The 27,278-nt window shown below is 37.1% G+C and overlaps 2 protein-coding genes across 2 annotated transcripts in view; one reads left to right on the forward strand and one right to left on the reverse strand.

Moving 5' to 3' along the window:
• The window catches only part of LOC100176271 (conserved oligomeric Golgi complex subunit 5), a 27,817-nt gene continuing 539 nt past the window's right edge, over nt 1–27,278 (reverse strand). Inside the window, exons 2-20 of the mRNA XM_002121952.4 lie at nt 27,110–27,249; nt 26,400–26,512; nt 25,829–25,898; nt 24,973–25,093; nt 17,500–17,630; nt 16,967–17,138; nt 15,133–15,248; nt 14,230–14,307; nt 13,609–13,693; nt 13,291–13,394; nt 11,419–11,504; nt 10,859–11,020; nt 10,028–10,127; nt 6,878–6,988; nt 6,263–6,429; nt 5,253–5,378; nt 4,197–4,305; nt 2,161–2,364; nt 1–975 (exon numbers count right to left, since the gene is read on the reverse strand). Coding sequence (XP_002121988.1) covers nt 772–975; nt 2,161–2,364; nt 4,197–4,305; nt 5,253–5,378; nt 6,263–6,429; nt 6,878–6,988; nt 10,028–10,127; nt 10,859–11,020; nt 11,419–11,504; nt 13,291–13,394; nt 13,609–13,693; nt 14,230–14,307; nt 15,133–15,248; nt 16,967–17,138; nt 17,500–17,630; nt 24,973–25,093; nt 25,829–25,898; nt 26,400–26,512; nt 27,110–27,249 — 2,399 coding nt within the window. The 3' untranslated portion in view covers nt 1–771. The remainder of the gene's footprint in view (nt 976–2,160; nt 2,365–4,196; nt 4,306–5,252; nt 5,379–6,262; nt 6,430–6,877; nt 6,989–10,027; nt 10,128–10,858; nt 11,021–11,418; nt 11,505–13,290; nt 13,395–13,608; nt 13,694–14,229; nt 14,308–15,132; nt 15,249–16,966; nt 17,139–17,499; nt 17,631–24,972; nt 25,094–25,828; nt 25,899–26,399; nt 26,513–27,109; nt 27,250–27,278) is intronic.
• LOC100184969 lies at nt 18,334–23,682 on the forward strand. The gene is made up of 3 exons (XM_002127784.4): nt 18,334–20,777; nt 21,199–21,803; nt 22,432–23,682. Exons 1-3 carry the CDS (start codon nt 20,532–20,534, stop codon nt 23,615–23,617), a joined length of 2,037 nt encoding a protein of 678 aa, XP_002127820.2. The 5' UTR covers nt 18,334–20,531; the 3' UTR covers nt 23,618–23,682.

Here is a 27,278-nt window from a genome sequence, read left to right on the forward strand (position 1 = left end):
ATGTTTCGTCCATTTTCTTGATATATATTTTAAAGTTGTATAATAGGAAAGAATCGGCCAAGTATATAAGCAGATTTGTTGCGAGACCACCACGGTAACATGCATGTGGTGATTATGCAAACATAGTAGGGTGGGGAAAGTTGGGACACCCTTTCGTTTAGTTTTTACTTTCCATTTGGCAGTAAACAAAGAACATTCAATGAATTATAGGACCTTATCCTCATGACATCCACAGACCGTTGTTAATTGTTTAAAACACGATCAGGTTATTTGGATATTATGTGTTAAATGTGTCCCATCTTCCCCCACTCCACTATATATTATTTACAATGCTTATGCATGCAGTATCACTTGTAAGTGTGGCAACAGTAATAAGCGAAAAGTGTACCGGAATATATCAGCCGAGAATTTCAAATATCTTGGTTTCATGTTTGTAACTTTAAGACAACAGCAACAACGTATCACGAATACCGCTGCATAATTAGGCGTGTCTGCTATGAACCATACTGTTGCAAATGATCTTCACATATATAGGTTAGGGGAAGATGTGGAGACACCTTTTCATTCTGTTTTCTCGTCCCAATTGGTAGTAAACAAAGAAAGTCCGAAAAAATATGAAACCGTATCCTCACGACTCCTATAGACCGTTGTTAATTGTTTAAAATACGATTAGGATATTTGGATAATATGTGTTAAAGGTGTTGCGTCCCCACGATACATTTGTTGAATCATCACACAAGCAAGGACATTCTTCGCAAAAGAAATCACCATCTACTGAGTTACTGAATGTTTTTCCATTCCCTTCTGCAGTAGTTTTACCATCTGAGGATAAATGTCCGCAAACTCTGTCCCCTGTTTTGCGCGCACAGAGTTTACATAGTTCTCTAGCGCCCCCCTGAGCATATTAAGTCGCTCACGTTGGCTCTGATGTTCGTCCAGCCACCTACTGTATCTGCTTATTGACCATTCCATTACCTAAGTTAAGTTTGTAAGAATCAGGAATAGTTTTGCAAACTGTCAACCACAACTTATATAAAGCTGTTCCCAATTTTTACAAAAGTAAAAATTGTATATTACTTATAAAAACTTAATTTGTAATACAGTATAATGAAAGTTTTGTAAACTTTTAAAGCACAAAATGCGGTTCCTAATTTTATTAAAAAAGGGAAAATCTCCGTTACTTAATATATTCATACGAATACGAAATTTGTATTTCTGTTACAGTTTTGTAAACTGACAAAGTACAACCTACATAATGCGGTTCCTATTTTTTACAAAAGTAAAAAATGTTCATTTCTGAGGAAGTATATAACTATACAAATACAAAATTGGCATTATAAAAAACATTTGTACGCAAATAAATGCCAAAAGAACCAACTTAGAAACAAGTGTAATATCCCTGGCAGTAACAGTTTCCATTGTCTTTTAATAGCAGAAGCTTTGATAAAAACTTGCAGTGGTTTATATAGTAACCAGAAAAATGACTTATGGAAACGGGTTTGTGTTTTGTTTAAGAAATTTTTTATTTTGTTTTTGTTTAAAAGCAAGTTTGTTTTTAAAATAGGCGTTTAAATGCGACGTGATTTGTATTATTAAAATTAAATAATAGCTTGTATTTTAGTAAGTATTAAGTAAGCAATATCACTAAAGATGACTAGACCACGCAAGTGGTGAATATGACTGTTTATGATTGTGGAATATGTTTATATGATATACTAACATAGTCAATTTGCTTCATAAAAAATCCGGCGCCGTGGCAAAGTGTTTAGCGCGTCTGCCTCTAGCCCAGAAGGTATTTGTTCGAGGCCCGTCGCTGCTACCATTTTGTGCGTATGTGCCTTTGTATCAGACACATATAACGAAGTTGGTCCAACCCAGCGGTCACTTATGGGTTGTCTAAGTTGTCAGCCATGCATAAAAAAATCACCATCAAGTTACTTACGTAGTAACTCGTAGGTGTAAGAAAACTAAACACCCGTGTTATAACGGCTGTCGTTGGCCCGCCATGCGAGGATAAATAAGTTACATACGTAGTAACTGGTAGCGGGAACAAGGTGCATAAACCGTGTTATAACACGGTTGTTTTCCGCCGCGAAAATGAACAAGTTAGATGCATGTATGAATATACGTATGCTTGCAAATATATTTAGTTATTGTTACCTGGTATGGCGGCCTCACGTCAGGTGGCGCTCGAGAGAAAAGAAAATGCAAAGCTGTGCTATAAGGGATGACGTCACCTATGGATGGGGAATCCCCGATGACGACATCGTTTTGAAACAGCAAGGGTCTGAACGCACGAAGCAATCTGTACGAAGACCCGAGGTCTGTTACCCGCTTGCATAAAGGTGATATAGCCAACTCCATCTGCGTAAATTGAACCGTTGTGAGTTTAATATTCAATTTAATTCGGGATTTAATAAAAAAAAAAAGATCCGGTTTAACTGCGGTCTACCAAACCACATCTTTAATTGTTTTAACCGCTGGGTTCTTGAAGTTGTGCGAGATTTATTTTTTTTGCAAAGGCCCAGCTAAAGGTGGCTGTACACAGTACCGGGATTTGTCCGTTTTGTCCGGATTTCGCTGCCGCATGCGGAACTCGGTAATGGGTTTGCATACGACTTCGCAAGCGAATTCGCATGCCTGTGTACAGCCACCTTAAGCGTACTTTATAGGGACGCAAAATAACTTTATTCGTGCGTTCCCCCGTTTTAACGTGTTCTGTATGTGTTTTTGCAAAGGCCTAGCTAAATTGACTTTGTATAAAGAAACGCAAAATAAACTTTATTCGTGCGTGTGGGTCGTTGTAACTTATTCTCCCCGTGTGCAGTTAGCAGTTATTTCCCAGGGAATTACGCGAAGATAAAAATGTAAAAAAACAAAATCATTCGTAAAACACTCGTCTGAGTAATCCGTTATTCCATCAACACTTAAAGTCGTTAATGCGTTTGGTAAATTCGTTTCTAATATAAATACAACAACAATATATTATCCGTCGCTAAAACCAAAAGACATAACGATTATTATTAAATATTTATTGATTCTCAACGGGCTGTTATGTATTATGTATTTATTGATATATAATCATGATATTCCTTAAGCAAGCGCTACTTTTAAAAATTAGGCCACGGTGATATTCATTTGGCTTACGATTGTTATTTAACTATTGGAAAAAAATATATAGTAGGGTGGGGGAAGATGGGACAACTGTTTATTCGATTTTCTCGTCCGGTTTGTTAGTACATAAAGAACATTTAGAGAATTATAAAACCGTTTCCTCACGACTTCCATAGACTGTTGCTGATTGTTTAAAACACGATCAGGATTTTTGGATATTATGTGTTAAAGGTGTCCCGTCCTACCCCACCCTAATATATATTTATTTTTATAAGATGAAAGTCCTCACCTGATATTTTGAAATTACACAACTTTTTTAGAAAAAGAATTGTTTTTAACGTATAGTACTGTGGGGTAAGATGGGATACCGTTTGCACAAAATATCCCATATTTTTGTTTTGAACAATTAACAGCGCTCTTTTTAAGTCGTGGGGCCACGGTTTTATAATTTTCATTTTGTAAATATTCTTTATGTACTACCGAACAGGACGACAAAAGATGAAAACATAGACCATCTGCTGTTTTATGTTAATTGAATTGATTGCAATTTGCAAACAGAAAAAAATCGGTCCGATCAATTTTGAAAATAAAATGCAAAAAGTTGTCATATAAAAAAGTTAGACTAAAAATGTCGCAGTTTTTATTGTTACGAAAACCAATAAAAACGACAAAAAGTTAAGTTAAAAATGGCACTTATTTAATGGTAAACACCGCATCATTGTTGGGGAGATAACTGGATGTATGTTATAGTGGTTTACGTGCCAGGAAACATTAAGCTGCATTAAGTAACTATTTTAGCAGTGGGAAAAATTACGTCTGGAAATCATGTTTTTCGTGATGACGGCTTCTGGGATTTAAAAGTCCTTTAATGAATTGCTGCGTAAATCCCCGCATTAACCATATTAATCAAGCAAAGCAATTCAAATAATATTTTACTGATGTATTGCGCCCAATGGACGTGCATAAGCTCGCGGATTAATTCCAAAGGCGCCGTGCGCTGTAGGGGCGACAGTAGAATAGAAATCTGCATTCGGCGGTTAGGAATCTGGCTTCAATAATTTATTTGTAGCTACGGGGCTTACCTGGGCGAAATCTGCGGCCAGTTTCATTTTCCCTCCTTCGCTCATAGGAGAGAGAAGACTCGCATGACGAACAAACAGATCGATCGAACGATGACCAAGGGGAAGAAGGCTGAAGATCATTAACGGGAGATATTAGAAACATCGATTCGTTGGATTCGTCGCTCCCAGTGGGAAAACACGATCCAGGCGACCAGTAAAGCATTATATTGATAAACATTTGATATTATTGTCATATAATTTCAAGGAAACAATGCTTATGACCAAATATAATACACCCATATTACATGATAAATGAATGTAACTTGCTTTATCCTCCCGTGGCCGGAAAACGACAATCGTTATAACACGGGTGTTCATACACCTCGTGCCAACTTGGGAGTTGCCATGAATGTTACTTTGTGGGTGATTGTTTTTATTATGATATAATTTTGAGAGGACAAGGTTTATAACTGTATATGAAACACACACATAATTATATGATATAAAACGCATTGGTTTGTGGCAATGTTATAACCAAGCCACCACCGTAAACAGGTCTCTAACCCACAGTGGTTCCTAACCATAGTACGGCGGCATTGTTGAATGGTTTTTACAATAATGAGTGGTCCCACTGGGAACTAAAGAAAAAATGAAAATGAGGTTTCGTTAGGGCAAGTTCCTCAACGGATATAAAGTTTTTCGGGTTATGTTTTATATTTACTAAGAAATATTTATCGGTTATTTAAAGTACGTTAAGCGTTTTTTTTTTTTAAAAAAAAAACGAGGAAAATAACCACATGTTTTAATTATCTCCAAGTTGCATAGGTAATAACGTTAGCGAGTATGATGATGTTGTATGAAACAGAACACTTGTGTTATAACTTATAATGATTGTTGTTTACCGAACGCGAGGATAAACAAGTTACTTACGTGGTAACTTGTAAGCAGGCACGAGGTGTATGAAACAGAACACCTGTGTTATAACGACAGTTGTTTTCCGAACACGCGAGGATAAACAAGTTACATTCATTCGTTCTACAAAGTGATTCATATCAAAAGGGTGGAGACCGCACCAACCTCTCCATGACAAAATCTTTAAAGTCGAATTGACTGAAATGGTCTTTAACAACTCTGGACAAGAAATCACGGAGTTCTTTGACGTACAGCGAGCAGAGGGTATTCCCCGAAACCGAGTCCGCATCACTGTAAAATAAAATAAATGAATAAATTTAAATACCTTGTCCTCGTAAACTATGAGCTAGAGGAAAGCGCGTTTAAAACTACTTTACCAAGTAAATTAAGAAAACGTTTTAAACTTTAAATATTCCTATTTCTGATGAATTAAATATATACCTAAAAAAATATACTTAAAATAAAATAAACCGCGTCAAAACTAAGAAACTATTGAAAACGTGCTTGTTTATTGATTTGTAATAAATTCCGCGAATCTGACCCTGATCTGATGTTCGTATAGTTGAACGATTCTTGTATATAGTAAAGTACAGTAATGATCTGGTGTTACGAAAACGTAACCAACAAAAGTCAAGTTTGGTTAGACTTAATTTTTGTTGGTTACTAAACTTGATTTTTGTTGGTTACGTTTTCGTAGCACCAGATCACTACGTGGTTGTTTAACGTTGGAACATACTGTACTCGCGTTGATCACTTTACCATATATGGCGTCGGGCAGGTAAATACAATAAACGCTTTAAACTTTATATGCCTACTATTTGTAGTCAATTATAGCTTAAAAAATACATCTAAAATAATCTGTGTCAAAATTAAGATATTATTGACCCAAAAACGTGCTTGTTTAATGTTGGAACATGCATCGTACTTCTATAGTTATTTGTTGTATGTGCTGGACAAAAAAAAATAAAAAAAATTAAAAAGTACGATCAAAACGAAACAAAAGCTGGTGTTTTTAATCGATTACGTGGTAACTCGTAAGCTGGCACGAGGTGTATGAACACTCGTGTTTAACGACTGTCGTTTCCAGCCACGCGAGGATAAAGTAAGAAGTTACAAAAAAAAATAATAAACCATTTTTTTATTCGATTTGCGCACAAACTGTACGTTCTGCTTACGTGTCAAAATCTTCATTATGCATTGTTAATACGATGGCTTCAACCGCATCGGCAACTGATGACACCAGAGGTTGTACAGCGCCCGCCATAAGCAACGATAAACATTCCGTGGAAGCTCGTACAGTTTCTAACGCTTCAACTGTAAGCCCGCGTTGCTCGGATAGAAGCTATGGCATGGAAATGGGTGTTAAGGTATTTTGTAGGTTGGGGTAAGATGGTACGTGTTGTACTTTGTAGGTTGGGGTAAGACGGTACATTTGGTATATGGTAGGTTGGGGTAACATGGTACGAGTTATATTTTGTAGGTTGGGGTAAGATGGTACGTGTTGTACTTTGTTAGTAAACAAACATTGACATTATTATGCAATCCTATCTTCACAATTCCTTTTTCAAACCATGTTAAAAAGAAACAATCAACAGTAGGTGTATCGCGTATATCACAACCGAATTACAGCGGTTTAAAAAAACACCACAAAGCTGTGTATTAGTTTTCCACCAATGTGGTAACTATACATCAGTCTTACCGGCGCTGCGGCGATTTAAAAAAATGCTTTAACCCGGTGGTCTCTTATGTTTTATTATTAGTTATTTTAACACGTGGCACATTGCACATACTTTTAAGAGGGATCTTTGCAGTTCATAAAGTGAATTGACCACCGAAATATTTCGGTTTTGTGCCGAAGTTGGTGGTCCTATTACTTGACTCGCGTCACCTTGTGTTTGTATCTGGAGGATGAAATAAAAGTTAAAATGATAAAGTGGGGTAATATAGTACACGCTATATTTGTAGGGTGGGGTAATATAGGACGTGTCATATCGTAGGGTGGGGTAAGATGGGATACGTTACAAAGTAAATAGGGGTAAAACGAAAGTTAATATCGTAAAGTTGGATAAGATGGGACGAGTCATGCAGTAGGGGTGTGCATTAAAAGGGTGGGGTAATAAGGGACGTCTTGTACAGTAAAGAGGGGGAAGATGGGACATGCTTTCATTCTCTTTTCTCCTAACTTTAAGCACTGTTAATATTTCAAAACACGGTTGAGAAATTTGGGTACTAACGGTATCCCATCTTACCCTACAGTTCTATCTTTTAGTTGAATATTTGGAACAATATTCTGCAATGTATAAATGGTAAAAATTCGCATAGAGTTTTACGAACAAAATATGAGATAATCGGCCAGGTTTGGTTTATATTTAAGCAGAGAAATCATTAGACCATTTTATATGTAAACAAAACTTAACGTAGTGTAGTAGGGTGGGGAAGACGAGACACCTTTAGCATGTAATATCTAAATATACTGATCGTGTTTTAAACAAACGGTCTGTGGGAGTCGTGAGGATACGGTTTTATTATTCTTCAAATATTCTTTATTTACTGCTAAATCGGAGGAGAAAATAGAATAAAAGGTGTCCCATCTTTCCCCCACTATATAATATTTCTTAGTGTTAAAGAAATGAGCCAACATTGTCGTACATCCTATGTTCCCGGCGCTATGTAGAGACCTCGCATACACAATGGAAAAAACAAACAGAAGAAATGCAAAATTTGTTCTATTAAAGCTTTATATTCAAATTAATACTAGCCTTAGGTTAAAAGGGTTCGATTTTTAAATCGAAAATACTAATTTCGTTCCTCAATCCCATGTTCTGCTGGCTCGATAAATGTCCAATAGGGAAGGCTGGGTTTGACGTAAATCACTTCCCGAGACAATAACGCATTTGATTTCATGTTAGCGAAGGATGACATTTCTGTTTGGTGACTAACAGAGCGCATGCATTATTAAAGGTTAGGCACGTCATTGCGTGGGCTATGAGAAAAATAAGTTTCATTCGGTGGTTTCGCTTTGATTTTGGAATATATTTAAATAATAGAGACGTTGTTATTAAAACGGAATAAAATTTGTGTGGTTACAATCGACTCCCACTGTCGGTTCGTTTTGAATCAAAAACATATTTTTATAATCGCTTTTATGTCTCTTTTATGTTACCTGTTAAAAGATTGTTTAATGAAATCGTCAAAACAACAACTTTTAAGAGCGCTACTGTCTGTCCAGAACTGCAGTTTGCGAGAAATTTAGAAATGACATAATTGTTTTGTTTAATATTATTTTAAACTCTTTATAACTGTCACAAATTTTGCAGCAATTAGAAAGCTATACTGGCCAAGGCAGAAGAAATGGGTTCTAAATTAAACCTGTAGCATGGGATAATTGCATGGGTTTTGATGATTTAAATACGCCAAGAATGAATAAATGAATGTAACTTATTTATCCTCGCATGACGGGGTAACGACAGTCGTTATAACACGAGTGTTCTGTGTCATACACCTTGTGCCCGCTTGCGAGTTACAATGTATGTAACTTTGAAGGTGATTATTTTAGGTTCATTTTGCGGCTGTAAGATTCGCTTTTTTGCACTATTCAAGGGGTTAGGAGTTCCAGGCTTTATTTTTTTTAAACTTTAAATAGAATTTGCGGCTGTAATTTCGAAGCTTTAAATTAACGATAAAGCGACTAAGCAGTGTGCTATATTAATGTGGGGAAAGATAGGACACAATTAGTACACAATATCCAATTATCGTGATCGTGTTTTAAACAATTAACAACGGTCTATGGAAGTCGTGGGGATACAGTTTTATATTTGTTTTTATTTTCTTTATTTACTAACAAATAGGACGAAAAAATGGAATGAAAAGGTGTCCCATCTTCCCCACCCTACTACATATGAGACTACCGCATATGCTGTACATGCGGGCAAGCGTAGACGGGTGTAAATGCAGCGAGTATTTTTAGAAGCATGACGGATAATTTAAATCTTTTATTTTGGAGAACTCATTAATAATATATACCTTTCCCTACATTACACGTTGCAGGTCCTGTAGCATTACACCCTGTGCTGAATAAACGACATAAATGAGGCCATGACGCGAAAACTAAATATATAGAACGGCAATTAATGACTATTACTAAAACCCGGTAACCTTATCAGAGCTTATTATTAAACGTAAAAAAGTTACTTAGTTTTGCGAAGTTAAACGCTAATATACAGTACTATTTTGACATTGAAACAAAAAAACTGAAATATTGTGTGAACATATTTCTTGCCGACAATACAGATTTTTAAAATTGTTTTTCCGAATCGTTTTTTTTTTACATTTTGTAAAGGATGGGTTGGGGAAGATGGGACACCTTTTCGTTCTATTCTCGCCCCGTTTGGTATTAAACAAAGAAAATTCAAAGAATCACAAAACCGTATCCTTACAATTTCCATAGACCGTAGTTAATTGATTAAAACACGATCAGGATATTTGGATACCATGTGCTAAAGGTGTCCCATCGTCCCCAACCCTACTATAAATATTTTTCCTAATCAATCATAAAATTAAGCCCATAGCCGTGATTTTCTCTCATTTTAGAATAACGCAGCGTTTTACTGAAATACGTATGTAAGTATACAAAATATAGACAAAAATTACGCGATAATACCCAAGATAATATGTAAAATTTTGGCGAAAAAGAAACTTTCAAAAAATTGCTCTTTTAGATCGTTTTAAATTATGATTACGCAGTTTCGGATATTGCGTAAAGGTATACAAAAAAAATATGAAAAAATACCGAATCATTGCTCTATTTTAACAGCGGGTTTCGCACGAATCCTAACCAAAAAAAAACAGTCGAAACGTTTGTACAAATCTGTTATAGATTTTTCAATATTGTTTCCGAATTTAACAATAAACTCTATTGTTATAATACAATAAGACGTTACCAGCTGTTCAGATTTCACAGCAAACAGTTGGACAGTTTTAGCCACGTTCTTGGCCACAGCGCACCCCAGGTCGCGATCCACACTGACAACGTTCAATTCACTGGAAAATCAATTTGTGTTAGATGGTATTTTGAATAAATGAATGGATAACTTATTTATCCACGCATGGCGGGGCAACGACAGTCGTTATAACACAGGTGTCTGTTTCATACACCTCGTGCCCGATTACGAGTTACCACGTATGTAATGAATAAATAACTTATTAATCATCGCATGGCAGGGTAACGACAATGGTTATAATATGGGTATCTTGTTAACCCGCATACGAGTTACAAAATATCTAAATTTGCATGTTGTTTTGTATGGCCCTCAACGGGTTACAAAATGTGCAACTATAATTAAATGTTTCGTTTTTACGTTGCATTAAAATAACAATGCCATAGTCTAGTATATATTTTGGGTAATGGGGGTAATTTAAACTTATTTATCGCATGTTTCCTACTGTGCGAAACAAAGGACCTCATCCATATTATAGAAGAAACTTTATATACGTGTCGATTGAAGTCGGAAAGGGACAGACGGACCAGAAATAGTATCTGGGCATTTAAAAGCATGGTTTACACATTAGTATTAAAACATATGGTGTTCGCTCTTGTTTCAAAACAATAACTGTCATTGCGTTAATCTAACAATGGTCGTTTGCTACTAATGCGTTAGTGTATTCCTACGACCGGCATATTATGATTTATTCAGTATTTAGTCATAAATCATAGACCACCGGTCGATTTTTGACAGCATGTGTATTCAGACCTTGAAGGATTGGGTTTTTACCTTGACATTGCATTAATGATGGAGCCGATTTCGTCGGTTGAAGGAGGGGTTCGTCCACCGGTTGGAAAAACTAAGTTAATGGGGTCGAATAGACGTGAAAGCGATCGCTGTAAATAAGCTCGCTCGAAGTTAAGCAAGCAAGATCTCAGTTCCGACTCAGCACTGAAAAAGTAAGGTAGAGTTTTAATTGGGGCAAGATGGTCCATATGTAGTAAGATGGGGCAAGTTGGTCCGCATACAGTAGGTTGGGGTAAGATGGGACATGCATATATAGTAGGTTGGGGTAAGATGGGACATGTTTATATAGTAGGTTGGGGTAAGATGGTTCGTATACAATATTTGATAAAGGTATGTCTGGTAAGCTTTTTTAAGCAATTCGAAACTAAATTTTCTGTCTGAAACATATACTTCATTTAGGTTATTCAAGTAACGGCACATAATACGTTAAAAACTTTTTGACGTTTTGCTCTTACGTTTAAACAATAAAAATAATTAAAAAGATGAACATTAGGGAAGAACGCACAAATTTTAATATCTTTAAAAAAATCAATAAAACTCACTCGTACGAGTTCCCGTCGTCTTTTAGGTGCGCTGACGAATTAGCTTGAAACGTTGTGAACTTATCGCTCGGAGCATCACTGACGCCCTACGTCAAAAATGGACCTTATGACGTCATTGTTACGATCAACTAATTAAAATCCTAAGGAAAAATAAAACAGCGAGCCAGAAATAGGATATTCGGGTCAGAGCTACATAAAACGTAGGGCAACACTTTCGACGACATTTGTGTTTTATTCTGGACAGGTCAATAGTGCGTCTACCGTTTAAAAGCCAAGGCACACATGATGCGTAACGATTGTATTCTATTTAATGACAGATAGTTTAGGCCATAGGTGTCAGTTTTACTGTTGTAGAATGTAGATATTGATATAGGTAGAGTGGGGTGGGGGAGACGGGACATCTTTAGCGCATAATATCCAAATATCCTGATCGTGTTTTAAACAATTAACAACGGTCTATAGGAGACGTGCTGAGGATGCGGTTTTATAATTCTTTGAATGTTCTTTGTATTCTACCAAATGGGAAGAGAAAGTAGAACGAAAATGTGTCCCAACTTTCCACCGTAAAAACTCCACATAGAGAAGCGCATTCTGTGTTCGTCTGTTTTTTGAGACAGGAATCAAATTAAACAAAAGTCATTAAGCGGAAGTTTAGCACTTTGGCGGGTATGGAAAGGTTGAATTTATTCCAACTTAAATGCGGTGTGATAATGAATGAATGTAACTTATTTATCCTCGCATGGCAGGAAAACAACAGTCGTTATAACACAGGTGTTCTATTTCATACACCTCGTGCCCGCTTACAAGTTACCACGTATGTAACTTTGTGAGTGAATATTTTTGTGCAGTTTTTCATTTTCTAATGTATGACCGACAATTTCATACATTAGGGTCTAAGTGTGTATAAATATTGAACAGAAACTATAATTAGAACAGCAAAGCTCGGTGATCCAGTTTCAGGATTATACTCGCAATTAAGTTCGGTTCGATAGAGAAATCCCAGGCTGCCTAATTACGATAAGGATCTATTCTTGCGGCGTTTGCTTATTTATAATCATGAAGCCCCGTGTAACGAAAGCCGACGGGTATCGGCTTCTGTGTTGCTTCATAAATATTTTAAACTTGCGCAAGCGACCCGACGGATTTGCCTAACGCCTTGACTGGTGCTTCCATTAATAAAGTCTGTGTCCATAGGCGTAGTAGTCAGTACGCGTATTCACTAACGTTATTTCCGAAAGGGTATGGTTTGTCTAATTTCAGTTATATGGTCACGCATTCGTATCCATTTACAGTTGACGATTAACGCCTTGACTGGCGGTTCCATTACTGTAGGCTTTACCCGTTGGCATATATTTTTTGTTCGGAGCGAACTTTTTGATATTTTTTGTTCGGAACGAACTTTTCTGATATGTTTTGTCCGAAAAGATTTTTTTGTTACGAATGGGTCTAGTTTGGAACAGGTTGCTTTGCACATTATTTCAACATTTCTTTTGGTTTTGTTTTCACGTTAGTAATAAGCAAGGGGGAACAGCGTCATGTCTGCGCTGATTGGACGATAACCGGGGAATGAGTGACAAGCGTTCCCGTAGCAGAAAATCGAACACGTTATGAGCGGAAATGGTCTCTTATGTCGGATGATTCATGAATGAATAAATAACTTGTTTACTTTTCATACACCTGGTGCCCACTTACGAGTTACCACGTGTCCACGTATGTAACTTTCTGGGTGATTTTTTTATTTTTTTTAAACGACTCTCTGTCTTGCTCAAAGACACAAATACGCCCGCTACGGTAGCAGTGAGCCGCAACCCGTATTCGGTGCCGGACAACTTATAACGCAAGTAATTGATCGGGATTATATAAGAAACTTACCTCTATTATCATCTTATAACTGCTAACTTTTCCCCACAATTCGTTCACCAATCGTAGCAGTTTCGGATATTCCCCCTCAAACGCCTGTGTGACGTAATTGGAGGCTGAAAAACAAAAGTTAGGATTGTGAAAACTCGCAACAACATAGCTTCAGTTAAAAAAGTCGGGAGAGAGTTTTAAAGTAAAAGTCAATTGTACAGGCATTTAATCAAAACACGCGGTTGTACGCGCCGAATTCTCAAAACGAGAGCTACAGTAAGAGCACATTTTAAGAATCATAGCTTATTTTATAAAAAAAAATTAAAAATACAAACTTGCCTTGAGCGGAAGCAGACAACTCTTTCTTTAAATTCTGAACCAGAAATTCCCAGAACTTTTTCACAAAGTGAACGTCACCTCCGCCCTGTATTAAATTAATATTTCCACAGTCAGTAAAACAACAATAAGCTTCCTTTAAATATAGTAGTGTGGGGGAAGACGGGACACCTTTTCATTCTATTTTCTCGTTCCATTTGGTACTTTGGTAGTAAACAAAGAACATTTAAAGAATTACAAAACTACAACTTTACGACTTTCATAGGCCGTTGTTAATTGTTTAAAACACGATCAGGACATTTGGACATTATGTGCTAAAGGTGTCCCATCATACCCCACAGTAACATACCAACCAATACAGAACCCATTATAACTACGGCATGGGACGAGACGATTATATAAAACCTCGAAATACAATAACTGTGTCCAGTTTAACGTGAATACTTATGGAGATATGAATATTATTATTATATTTTTACTAAACAATATGACGTACGATGTGATGACGTCATACGTTGGACGTATAATTTAATGACGTCATATTTAGAAAGTTTATTTTAATGACGTCATACCTATGACGTATAATTTAATGACGTCATACTTATGACGTATGATTCCACTTACCTTTACAAGTTCGTCAGTGAATTTTAAATGCGTCACTGGATCGCGTTTTTTTGATAAAACTTTCTGTAGGTGGATCATCTGTGGAGTTATAATACATTTGCTTGCAAGATATATCTACATTTTCAATAATATTTTTACCAACGTATATTTGTGGAGTTATAACACACAGTTTTACACGCATTTTTATATAACATTTATTTTTATATAACACACGTTTTTATTATACATACATTTTATTATACACACGTTTTTAATATACATACATTTTTATTATACTTTTCCATTCAACATACACTTTTATTAAAATTATCCAATAAAAACGCGGCCGCTAAACCCATAGTAGCAAATGTTTGTTTTTAATATACGCGGATTACGGATTACGGACGGTCTGTCATCGCCCCAGCAATTTTAAAATCTCATTTCAAAGTCGTGTTTTATTAATGGCCGTTGGTACCGAAGCATATTGCGTAAACACATGTAGCTAGTAGGTGGGGTATTTAAGCGACGATTATCGTATAAAACGAATGATGTAATGCCGATTGCCGGCAGTTACCACTGATTATGGTTTTATATAGGTGTTAGGTTAACTGACTTGCACGCATATGTATTGTTAGGTAATGGTATGAAGTATTCACTCTTAGCTCAGGTTATTGTTGGAATTGGTGTATAGTAGGGTGGGGGAAGACGGGACACATTTAGCGCATTATCTCCAAATATCTTGATCGTGTTTTAAACAACTAACAGCGGTCTATTGGAGTCGTGAGGATACGGTTTTATAATTCTTTGAACTTTCTTTGTCTAGTACCAAATAGGACGAGAAAATAGAATGAAAAGGTGTCCCATCTTTTCCCACTCTACTATATAACAGTTACATTAGTAATTCATAGTATTTAGCTTACTAACCTGCAGACACGCGGCCGATATCTGGTCCATAAGCATCTCAATATTATTCCACAGTCGGAGTCGAAACTGAGCAGAATTACCAGGTGTTGGGATGCTACCGGTTGCTTTGCCCGGCCCTGGAATGCAAGCGTTTTAAAATTACAAGAATTTGAATAAGAGACTAAGACGATGCCATTTAAGCGAAATATCCATATTTTATTTTACAACTGGTTAAGGTGCCTGTACAAAATATCCGGCGTGCGAATTCGCTTGCGAAGTCGTATGCAAACCCATTACCGAGTTCCGCATGCGGCAGCGAAATCCGGACAAAACAGACTAAACGGACGAATTCCGGATACTGTGTACAGCCACCTTTAGACTTGATTTTTGCTCTGTTATGTTTTCTTAGCGCCAGACTCTTACTGTATTTCTTTACCCAATTAATGCTTCTTTTGCAGAGTAAAGACGATGCCATTTAGGCGAAATATACATTTTTGGTTCTACAACTGGTTAGACTTGATTTTTGTCTGTTACGTTTTCGCAACACCAGATCTTTATATAGAACAGCGGTTTGAAATAACATAGGCGTTAGTTTTACAGCGTACGCACGTTATGTTTAGTAGGCAGTGTCATTATGTTATGACTAGTAAAAAATTCTCGTCGCAAACGCGTCGTAACTTTAAAAAAAATTTTCTTTAAATTTTTGGAAATTTTTATCGCAAAAATATAGTCATAGAAAGGCAGTTTAAAAATATACATAGTAGGATGGGGGAAGATGGGACACCTTTTTATTTTATTTTCTCGTACATTTTGGTAGTAAACAAAGAACATTGTTTAAAACACGGCCAGGATATTTATATATTTTGAGCTAAAAGTGTCACGTCTTCCCCCGCCCCACTCCCCTTATACATAACCCATATAAAGTATAAAGCGTTGTTTACTTTTACAGCGTAGCATACGTTATGAGTTAGTAGGGGTTTGATTATAGTCTATTCTCGGTATATAGGTTTACACAACAGTAATAAAATTTTTGCTCTGCTTTTCGCGGAAAGTAGCAGTCAATTAAACTATTACATCTCTCTTGTAGCTAAATTAATGCGATTTAAAAAGACACGTCTGTCGGTTTGAAAAGCATTGTAACCTCTGGTCTGGTAATGTTTTCGATACATGTTATTTATAAAATCAGGGGACCAAAATGTCAGCAGTGCTTCTCAACCCCTACGTATCGTGACGACAGACAGTTGAACAGTTGATTTGGTTACGCCGCATATACTACAGTGGTTTAGAAACAGGTTGATACTGTAATAGTTAATTCAGATAATTGTGTGCTGAATTAAGTGTATTTTTTAACTTCGCATGGCGGGCAACGCCAATCGTTATAATACGAGTGTTCTGTCCCATACACCTCGTACACGCTTACGAGTTACCACGTATGTAATATATCAGTGAGGTCGTTCGAAGGAATGTAGGCCAAAGTTGGTCTATTACCACATTATTGTATATAGTATAAAGCAAATGAATGAATGTAACTTGGTTTATCCTCGCTTGGCGGGGCAACGAAAGTCGTTATAACACAGGTGTTCTGTTTCATACACCTTGTGCCGGCTTACGAGTTACCACGCATGTAATAAATTAGGGGGTCTTTCTGAAGGGGCGCGAAAAATTCGGAATCGAGTTGGCCCATTACTACTTTCTACATTGCGTCAATTTGTATGCATTCTTACTCAAACAGTTGTGTGAAAGCTGCTTTGAAAATTTTCCCCCAAAGTTTTGCCAATAATTTATGATTAGTATTTGAGTTGTCCCGCAAAAAGGATTAAAAGCAATCCAGCAGTTTGACATAATGAAAACTTGCCTTTGTTAGACATCTGGTTCACTGACGCCTGAGATAGGATATTTACATCCAGTGCTTCAGAGATGTTACGTTTCATGTTTGTCATTGCGTCGGTGCATGCGGTTTCTATCGGGCTTCGTAACAAACCTAGGTTGTAATACACCTGTAGAGCGGTAGCGGTGTGCGTCTGATTCTGTAGAGAAAATGATAAGTTTTTAGTTCAAACCCTGTGCATGTACAGTCTTGTGGAGGAAGATATCTTTAGCACAAAAAATCCAAATATCCTGACGACCTGACCATGTTTTAAACAACTAACAACGGTCTATAGGAGTCGTGAGGATACGGTTTTATAATTCTTTGAATGTTCTTTGTTTACTACCAAATGGGACGAGAAAATCGAATGAAAAGGTGTTTTTGTCCTCACGACAATGCATAAAAATCTTAATGTTTCGCTAGCAATTGGCATGCATGCCCCTTTGCAATTTTTTTTAGTTAAAAAATATTCATGTTCCGTTAGTATGCTATGCGCCTATAAAATACAACGCGCATTTTACCAGTGTAGAATTGCCCTGTTCCAATAAACGACGCGCTTGGCCGTCTACTTCTTCTTTGGCCCGCCGAATAAAGTTTCTGTCTTCTTCAATCACTTCTATCCCGCTTAGATCGACGCCTTGAGAAAGATAGTCTGCGAATATAAAAAGGAAATGTGTTTTATTCTTCTTCACCGTCTCATTTTATAGTACACGAAAAATATTTTAAAAATATATAACTGTATTCTCACGGCTCTAAAACAGCGCTGTTAATTGTTAAAAAACACAATCAGAAAATATGTTTTATTTTTTTTTGTCTCATTTGGTAGAAAACGAAAAATATTTTCAAACTATTATATAACCGTATCCTCACGCCTCTAAAAGATTGTAAAAACACGATCCGGATACATGTTTTTATTTTATTTACTGTCTCATTTGGTAGTAAACGAAAAACATTTACATATTTATTTAACTGTAGTAGTATATTTACTAATATAAACAACTTAAAACAGGGTACAGTTGTTTGGGGTAAGATGGTCCAGGTTTTCATTCTGATTTACCGATCTGTTTTGTAGTAAACAAAAAATATTTACAGACTTATTTATGGCCACATAGTCATGATTTGAGATTCGAATATACGGTTATTTAATTCAATGAGTGTTCTTTGTTTACAACCAAATGAGAAGCTAAAATAAAATGGGATAAAACATATTTCCTAATCGTGTTTTTAACCATTTATTAATGCCTGGACCATCTTACCCCAGCACCTACTGTATAATAGTTGTAATATTTTCTAGTTAAGAATTAAACATATTTTGACCTAACCAAAATGTTGTGACTTGTGAGATAGATCGATCATGTTATTGCTAGTAATGGTAGCTACGATTTAGTTAGGTGTATGTATTCTTATAACGGAGCTGTGTATTTGGTTAAACTCAAACTGAAAGTGAAAGGCGTAGTTCACGCCGGATGGACTCGATTTTTTTGTTTTCCTGTTTTATAAGTCACATTTACGAAATCATATAAACGGGGCAATAACTAAAAGTTGCCTCGCAATAAGTTTTGTTTCAGTTTCATACCCGCTACGTCTAAACAACACACTAATGGCCAGCAAGAGTATATGATTGCTGAGAAAAAAGCTCCAAGTAACGTCGCCAATAAATCAATGAAAGGAGCAAAGCTTAGTTGGCTGAGTGACAGGAAAGGAAAGTTAGGTTCAAAGAAACATTTGGCGGTCGTGGCGGCGATCGATGCCAGTTAAATTGACATGTATCTCGGGGTTATAGTTAGTAGCATGACGCTTGTGTTTAGCCGGTACAGGTGGAAAGCCACGGATCAAAAGGCAACGGCGTGGTCATGTTTGAAGTAAGAGCGTGCTATTATTTGGGCATTAACGACACATTAGGGCCGCTCGATAAATTGACACGGGTACGATGACGTATTGGGCTGAGGAACGACGCTCAACAGATAAGCCATCACGCAGCAGCACAGACGAGTTTGCGAGGCGGGGCAGCAACCATCACAGATCAATTTCATCGAGCGAGTGAACGGCGGTGCGACGTTTCGTATGCTGGTTACACAAATTTAGTATTGCCCTGTCACGTCCAGAGACAGACGGCCGCTAACTTCGTTTTTAGTTTAGTGAGGCAATATTTGATTGCGGGTGTATGGGAGAGATTTAGCGTTGTAGATTTTCGTGTGTAGTTTAAATGGGGTATAACCCCATTACAAGGAATGCTCAGTACTAGTAACTTAGTTTTTTTTAAGTTTAGTGAGACAGGATTCAATTGCTAATAAATGAGAGCGATTTAGCGATGTAGATTTTTCGTCTATATGGTTTAAACGTGGTACGGCTCTGTTGCAAGGTAGGCTTAGCAAGCGGCCCAAGTGCTTGGCCACAAAAGCCTCAGCAATGCCATAAATCAAATCAAACATTGACGAAAGACGGTGACGTGTATTGAGGTCCAAAGAAGTTAAGTGAGTGACCAGCACCACGACCCTGTGTTTAACCGCGGCAAACAAACGAGACGACCATACCTTTCAATTACTTGGCTCTCCAAGAATATATGGCCTTGTAGAGATAATTTTTGGGGAAACTGTAGAGTAGTTACACCACATCAGAGGCGGTACGTTGAGTTAAGGTAATAAATGTTGTTCAGACATACTGAGTGTTCAATGTTACCAAACAAAGGTTAACTGTGGAGATAGACTTCGACTTTATCTAGCAAGTAATGAGATCTTCGGGTTTATTATTAACTGGTAAAGTAATAACCTTCACGCAGGTTATGTAGATCAGGACGACGCAACTACTTTGTAATTTCCCGTTTAAGCGGGAAAGGTATTATAGAAAACCTGGATTTAGCGAAAACCAGCCGATCAAGCGGGTTTACTGTACTGTACAAGTCTAAATGCCACAGAGATCGCCTATCGCTTGATTTTAATAAACATCACGCACGCCAGAGGACTTTTGAGGCAGATGTTTACCAACTGTGCGTGCTAGGTAGACCGAGGGCATATATTGTGTGGTCTTGCCGGGCTATGGGAAATATTTACGTAAAGTTGGAAGCTAATATTGATACGACGGAAGTTTGAGATTCGCTTTGCCAAAGATACGAGTAAAACAACATATAAATAATTAATGCGCAATACAATGAACCAACGACGAGTCTCCGGCAATCAATCAGGTTGAGGCAGCACATAGGGCAATACCCAGTGTGGGGAAACACAGAACCAACATATATAGCTACATTAACAGCGGCGACGTTAATTGCTGGAGGACCTTACGGGCGAGGTCGAACATCAGTTAAGAGGAATCAATAACAGGACTTAAAATTTCCAGAATGGCTGAGCCGAATTCCCATACGGGCGGGGGACCGGTTTCACTTTTAATTATTGCATAATTCATGAAGCTACGGCGAGGCGAAACATGGTATCTTACACGTCACGGGTGGCATGACCCGTAATGGATGTGATTTTTTTACGACAGGCACCGTCACATATATAGGATATAGTGGTGATTTTAACATGGGTGGGGGAATGTTGTGCCAAAAAAGATAATGCTTAAAATGAGTTGTGTAAACCTGAAAACGGGGACAAACTACGTGCCGGTGACTATCGATCTACCGAGGAATCTGACAGAAAACACGAGCGAGAATTTATTCAATATTGTCTCAGTGGGCGAAGCTATCCCGATAGTTTTGCTCATTATTGAGGTTATATTCGGATTTATATTCAACACATTTGCAATCGTTCTTTACTGCAATCGAAGAGGTCTACTGCAGAATGCTGGAAACATGTTCACGGTAACGTTTTTATCATTATTTCACCTTAATTTTATAATGACGGTAGTAATTAACAATTCCACGGCGGTGCTAATCACGTTTGCTAAGCCGATCGATTTAAACTAACGTAATTTGCAACACATGTAAATGTAATGCATTTTTGATGGGAAAACGACGCAGGTAAAAACCAACAAAATCCCGATTGTCACCAAATTCTGATTTTTGTACAATAGGGTGGGTGGAGATGAGGTACATTTTCATTCTGTTTTCTTACTCCGTTTGGTAGTAAACAAAAAGTATTTAAAGAATTATAAAACCGTATCCTCACGACTCCCATAGACCGTTGTTAATTGTTTAAAACACCAGGATATTTGGATAGTATGTGCTAATGCTAAAGGTGTCTCATATTACCCCAAAGTACCATATATATATTCGATCGCAGGTCAGCCTCATGGCGGTCGATTTACTTTTCTGTGGGTTTTGCCTTCCGCTGACAATCGTCATTGAATTCATCAAAACAACGTCTTTCTATCAACTAAACAATCTCTGCATGGCAACAAGGTGTTTCCTTATGTTTAGCGCGATTGGCAGCGCTACTGGGACAGCACTATTGGCGCTGGATCGAGGCGATATCAGTCTTCGGCCTTCCAGAAGGTTCTTCAGTGGAAAGCGCCCACTTATTGCCATTATATTCGCATGGGTCGTTTCCTCGGCGGGCCTTATCATCCCAATGGTAGCAATTTGGTTATACGACTCATTTACCGAGCTTAAATACACGGACAAGCCGGCAAGGGCGACCAAACTAAACTGGATACCAAGCCGTGGGAGTTTGGAGATGCTGGTCGAGTCTGGGGCAAGGACAGCAACGAGTTCTGCACTCTGCGACACTAACTGTAACTCTATTTGCTATAAAGACCAATGCACACTAACCCACACCGAACTTGCGGTTCGTCTCGGGTATCAAATCACTGTTTTCGTTGCGGCTGGGGCAATCACATTAGCTATTTACACCAAGATCATACTCTACGTACATAAACGTAGCTTCAGGTGGGCGTCTCTATTAGTTGTGATATAAACTATATGATATACGCGGTGCAATGAACATAGATAAAGATTTATAACGATTTGATGGCATTGTTAAACTATGAATGAATGAATGAATGAATGAATGAATGTAACTATTTTATCGACGCATGGAAAACGATAGTCGTTGTAACACGGGTGTTTTGTTTCATACACCTGTCCTTACCTAATATTTAGGTCACGAAACTTAAACTATGTGATATTCCTTATGGGAGTCACGTTTTGGAAGTATATCAACAACCTGTATTGAGATGTGTTATGAACTGATTAAAGTAAACAAAGGATTAAGCTTTTAAACCGAAACGTATCAGATAAAAACATATTCTACATGGACTGTCATTGAAAGGGGTTAAAATGGCTTAAAAACTCCGTTTAAGGGGCTAGATGAATGCTATTTTTATGTGTTTTATACATAAACTGCTCTAAAGGTGACTGTACACAGTATCCGGAATTCGTTGGTTTTGTCTGTTTTGTCCGGATTTCGCTGCCGCTATGCGGAATTGTACACGTTGGACACGGGTTTACATACGACTTCGCATGCCGGATACTGTGTACATCCACCTTAAGGGAACGACTTTTTTTTATTTTGCAGGGAAGAAAAGAAGCGTGGGCTTGGGATCTTAATAAGCAAGCGGAACGAAACGAGAAAGCAAACATCGTCCATGATGACACAACTTATATGCTGCGGTTTTAAGGACCAACGTGGTGCCTTGGAAATGGAGGGAGGTAAAACGCAAACAAATCTAGAAAACTCGGCAAAAACTGAGACAACTGTGAGTTTGGGTAAAGATATCAACACTATCACGGAATCGTATGGGAGTATGGTTCAGAACGAGCAAAGGAATAATACAAGCACGGAGAACAACAGGACGGAATATGGCGATACTCCTGTGCGCCAACCAGTGGTGGTCGTGGAGAGCATAGAACCATCGTCACATAGCGCTAGAGAGTCCCATAACGATTGCCCGCCATTGGAGAACGGGACATTGGTTACGGATTCGGTGCAAAGTAAACCTGAAGAACATAAAACCGATTTCGCGTCTGTAGCTTTATCGATAACTGTCGTTCTCGCATTGAAACGAATGGTAGCAGCGAAGGTGAAGAGAAAACAGAAAAAGTTAAAGCATTTAAGGCGAATGACGATCCTTATTATTGTAACGTTTTTCGTGAGTTGGGTTCCGTTTCATATTCTGCCGATGGTGCAGTTTCTAACCAAAGACACCCCGAACCTCTTTATAATCTGCCATGCTTCTGATTGCGCTGGAAGTCTTGAGATTTTGAACTCTACAAAGTTTGTGAGCGTCCATAATGCGAAAGTGGAAAACGAGAAAAGTTTCTGGAACGGTTTGTTCTTATGGACACTCGTGTTCGCTGCAGCGTCATCGGTGCTTAACCCGTTCGTGTACAGTTTCTCCCGCGAGAAAATCCGGGAAGATTTCAAGAGAACGTTCGGTTTCAAGATCAAGTTTAGACGCAAAGAGAAAAAGTTTTCCGCCGGAAATCGGATGCGAACCAGAGGCGGATCGGCCATCTGGTCGTCGCAATGGGGGCGGAAACGAAGGACCGAAACTGGGGCAAGAAATGAACGAAAGTCGCCGTGTAAGCAGTATAGGAAGGACTCCAGAAGTGACTACAAAAAGTCAAGCGTCGATAAAGGCGAATATTTAAACCATGAACCAAACGCCTGTGAGCGACTTCTCACATCGGATATAAATGAACATAATGTTGTAAAAAACGTGAATTCTAACAGTTACACTGATACTGTAGTTAAGTATTAAACCACTGCTATACTTTCTTTCTTTCTTTTTCAATTACAAAACTGCCGATGTCCAGATTCAAAATGTACCAGGTGTCAGTTACTATAAACTATGAAAGGTTAAGAGCCTTGCAGTTACAAACTGTAGTGGCAATATAGTAGGGTGGGAAGACGGGACACCTTTAGCACACATTATCCAAATATTCTGATCGTGTTTTAAACAATTGACAACGTTCTATAAGTCATGAAGATAAAGTTTTATAATTCTTTGTTTACTACCAAATGGAACAAAAAAATAAAACGAAAAGGTGTCCCATCTATAAGATTAAAATATATTGGAGCTTCACAAATACTATGTATATAATATATATAATGATTCAAGCTTATCAATACGTAAAAGCAGCTTGGCTATGAAAGTTAAATTTGCACAAACAGTCGTGTTCACATGGTTTGCAACCATTTGCACCTTTTTGTAGCAACGTTTCTTCAAACTAAATTGTTTCGTATAAATGTTTTTGTATCATTAAAATAAAATAAAAACAAGCTAGTATGCAGTTTGCTGGTGAGGCCCATGCGGTAGCACTCTGGGTGTTGGGGCAATGGCCAATCCTGGCCTAAATCCTATTGACCCATGACGTGCCACGCTGCGGGACCTCAGATAGAAAAGAATGTTCAAATAGATATAAACTAACTAAAGAGTTGCTTCACAAGCTAAAACACAAGTACAAGGTTGCAACAACATTAGATCCCAGTCCAAATTAAAAAAAAAAACAATGTTACAATTAAATAAAATGTAGGTTACAGTGTGTGGAAAATTAGGGTAAAGCCTAAACTGTGGTTAACGGACAAATTGTTCCGTAAAAAACAGACCCCTGGTATGCCTTGCTGGAACTAGCCCATTTTACCGTATAGACTTAAACTAAACTAACTTAAGTTTAAAGTGAGCCATGCTATATGTTCTAACTATGCATAGTGGATTCATGCATCTTATGGCCACCACTGCACCATTAACATATAATGGCTTTTTAAATGTTAAAAAACTTTTTTTAAAAAAAAAAACCGTATATAGTTAACTTCTGCCCCCTTATATTTTTCTGGCTGCACAACTGATTGTGGGCATATGTTTCCTTGGGCAAGCTTAACGTTCATTGCTCCAACCCGGTGGTCACTACTGGGTTGTCTAAAACGTCAGCCATACATAAAAGAAAAATCTCTCCAAAAATAATCACCCACAAAGTTACATCAGCGGTAACTTGCAAGCGGGCACGAGATGTTTATGAAACAGAACACTCGCATTATAACAACTGTCATTGCCCTGCCTTGTGAGGCCGAGGGTAAATACTAAATAAGTTACATAAATCCATACATTCAACTCACCCAATTCACTTAGACTTTGAGCAGCTTTAGTTATCTCTCTTATTCCACCATTTAGTTGTGTGTGGAGACGTTTACTGAGTCTTTGGATTCGAATAATTCTTCTTAAAAGATCGCAGGTGGCCTGGTTGTAAAAAACTTGAATGATTAAATGAAATTGTTTCGTCTCTTCTGTCACGACAACGAAGATCAAAAGAGTTGACAAAAGCGAAAAAATGGGTAGTAACGGTAAAACAACAGTTGTTAAAACACGCTTGTTGATAAAAAAAAAAAGATATAATGTTTTGGTACAGACAATATAATGTCAAAATTAAATAAATAACATTTAATTAAACATATTACAGTTCTAATTGGAAGAAAAGTGTGCGTAAGGACACAACCCAAACAATGGGGGGAGTCGGCCTTAAAGAAGATTGATCCCAAAATTGAAGCATGATGGAAAAACCAAACCCAGAAAAAGAAATTCCACCAAAGTTTACAGTAAACACTTGGAATTAATGACAAGAAATGACCATATCTACTAGGATAAGGGACTTTTTTTCAAATTTATTACTTAGTTGTAAAGGAAAGAATATTCAAATTATATATATTATATAATACTAACTTTTACTAGTGCAATTACTTTCTGACATGTAACCATATGATATTACTATGTTTTACTTCTGTTATTTGCAGATCGAACTTCAATATTTCAAAACATAAGCAGAAAGAAGAGTAAAACAAATTAAAAACAATTTAAAAAAAACAAATTTAAAAAAAATAAAAATCCGAAACAAAAACAAAAAGGAATTATCATTGAAAATAAAAATAAAACTATTTTACGTAAAAAATATTCACAAATAATGAATGTATCTCACACCTGTAACCTTCCCAGCTGTATGGTTCGTGATTGTATTTTCTGGTAAGGTTCCCCCACTTTGTTACGAATTCTGTGGTGGAAATATTACGTTAGATTTGTTGTGTTCATGTTTTTGTTGATCTGATTTAGTTCAGGGTTTTAAATATCATTTTTTTAACTAGATGAAAATTTTAATAGTTATTATTCATTACAGCAGAAAAAAAGTGGCAAATCTTTTTAAAAAAAGTTTGTATCTTTAGACACAAACTTATCGGCTGTTAACAAAAAAAAACATTTCTCTTCTGGTAAAAAAAACTAAAACTCATAAATTCACATTTTTACAACAAGAGCGATTTACTAATATATATATAGTAGGTTGAGGAAGATGGAACACCTTTTCATTCTGTTTTCTCGTCCCATTTGGTAAAGAATATTCAAAAAATTATAAAAGAATATCCCCATGACTCCCATAGACCGTTGTTAATTGATTTAAACACAATCTGGGAATTTGGATTGTAAGTGCTAAAGGTGTCTCGCAAATATTCTATATATATAACCACAACACAAAGAATTTTCATGCAGCATTAACTACCTATCTACAACAGCTTGCAATGAATTGATCCTCGTTTGCATCATAGTGAGAATTCCTTCTAAAGATTCAATACCTGTCGCTTGTGCTAAGAGATCTTCGTGTCGTGATGCAATCTGTTATAAAGTTAGTAAAGGTTTCTTAACCAGGGGTGCTAGAAGTGTTCCTAGAGCAGCGTTTCTTAAACTTGGGTAAATTCCTCGTATTTAGAGGGTAAATAAGCCACCAATCAAAATCCACATCAGTTGACGGGAGACACAATTGGAGTAATTAACCAGACATTGAACAACTCGTTGACATTGAACAACTCGTTGCCAAAAAGCTAGCGCATTCGTCGCATTAAATATAACTGATGTAATTAGTTGTTTTCGCTTTTTAATAAATGAGCGCCATATTACATATTGGGGGTAAATCTAATTACCATCTTTGTTAAACAGGTAAAGCAAACAAAAAGTTTAAGAACCACTGTCTTAGGGAGTGCGGACTTCATACAACCAACTTTTTTGTGAGACAAAACAAAAACCTTTACAATCTAACGGTCGCATAACTGTATTTAAAGTTGTTAATCCTTAAAAATATTTGAATAAAAATAAATTATCAAAAAACCTTTCCAATTTTATGGTCGCATAACTGTAATTTAAGTTGTTAATCCCTAAAACAAATTTAAACGAAAATAAATTATAAAAAAAATTTCCTATCTTATGGCTGCTCACCTGTGATTGAAGTTGTTTATCCAATATACTGATCCCATCCATAAGCTGGGCCAACCTTTGTGATATTGCTGCATTCTGGATAACTTGTGTTGCATATTCCTGCACCTCAAAGTCGTCTTGCAAGAAATCCGATAAGATTTCTATTTTTGAGGTAATTGATTGATAAGCG

The sequence above is a fragment of the Ciona intestinalis genome, unplaced genomic scaffold (assembly GCF_000224145.3).
Source record: "Ciona intestinalis unplaced genomic scaffold, KH HT000059.2, whole genome shotgun sequence".
Lineage (NCBI taxonomy): Eukaryota > Metazoa > Chordata > Ascidiacea > Phlebobranchia > Cionidae > Ciona > Ciona intestinalis.

Excerpts from the sequence above, each read along its gene's own strand:
- LOC100184969 (XM_002127784.4), top strand. The coding sequence starts at position 20,532 with ATGCTTAAAATGAGTTGTGTAAACCTGAAAACGGGGACAAACTACGTG. Across the intron at positions 20,778-21,198 it reads ATGCTGGAAACATGTTCACG|GTCAGCCTCATGGCGGTCGA; the intron begins GTAACGTTTTTA and ends ATTCGATCGCAG. Across the intron at positions 21,804-22,431 it reads GTACATAAACGTAGCTTCAG|GGAAGAAAAGAAGCGTGGGC; the intron begins GTGGGCGTCTCT and ends TTTATTTTGCAG.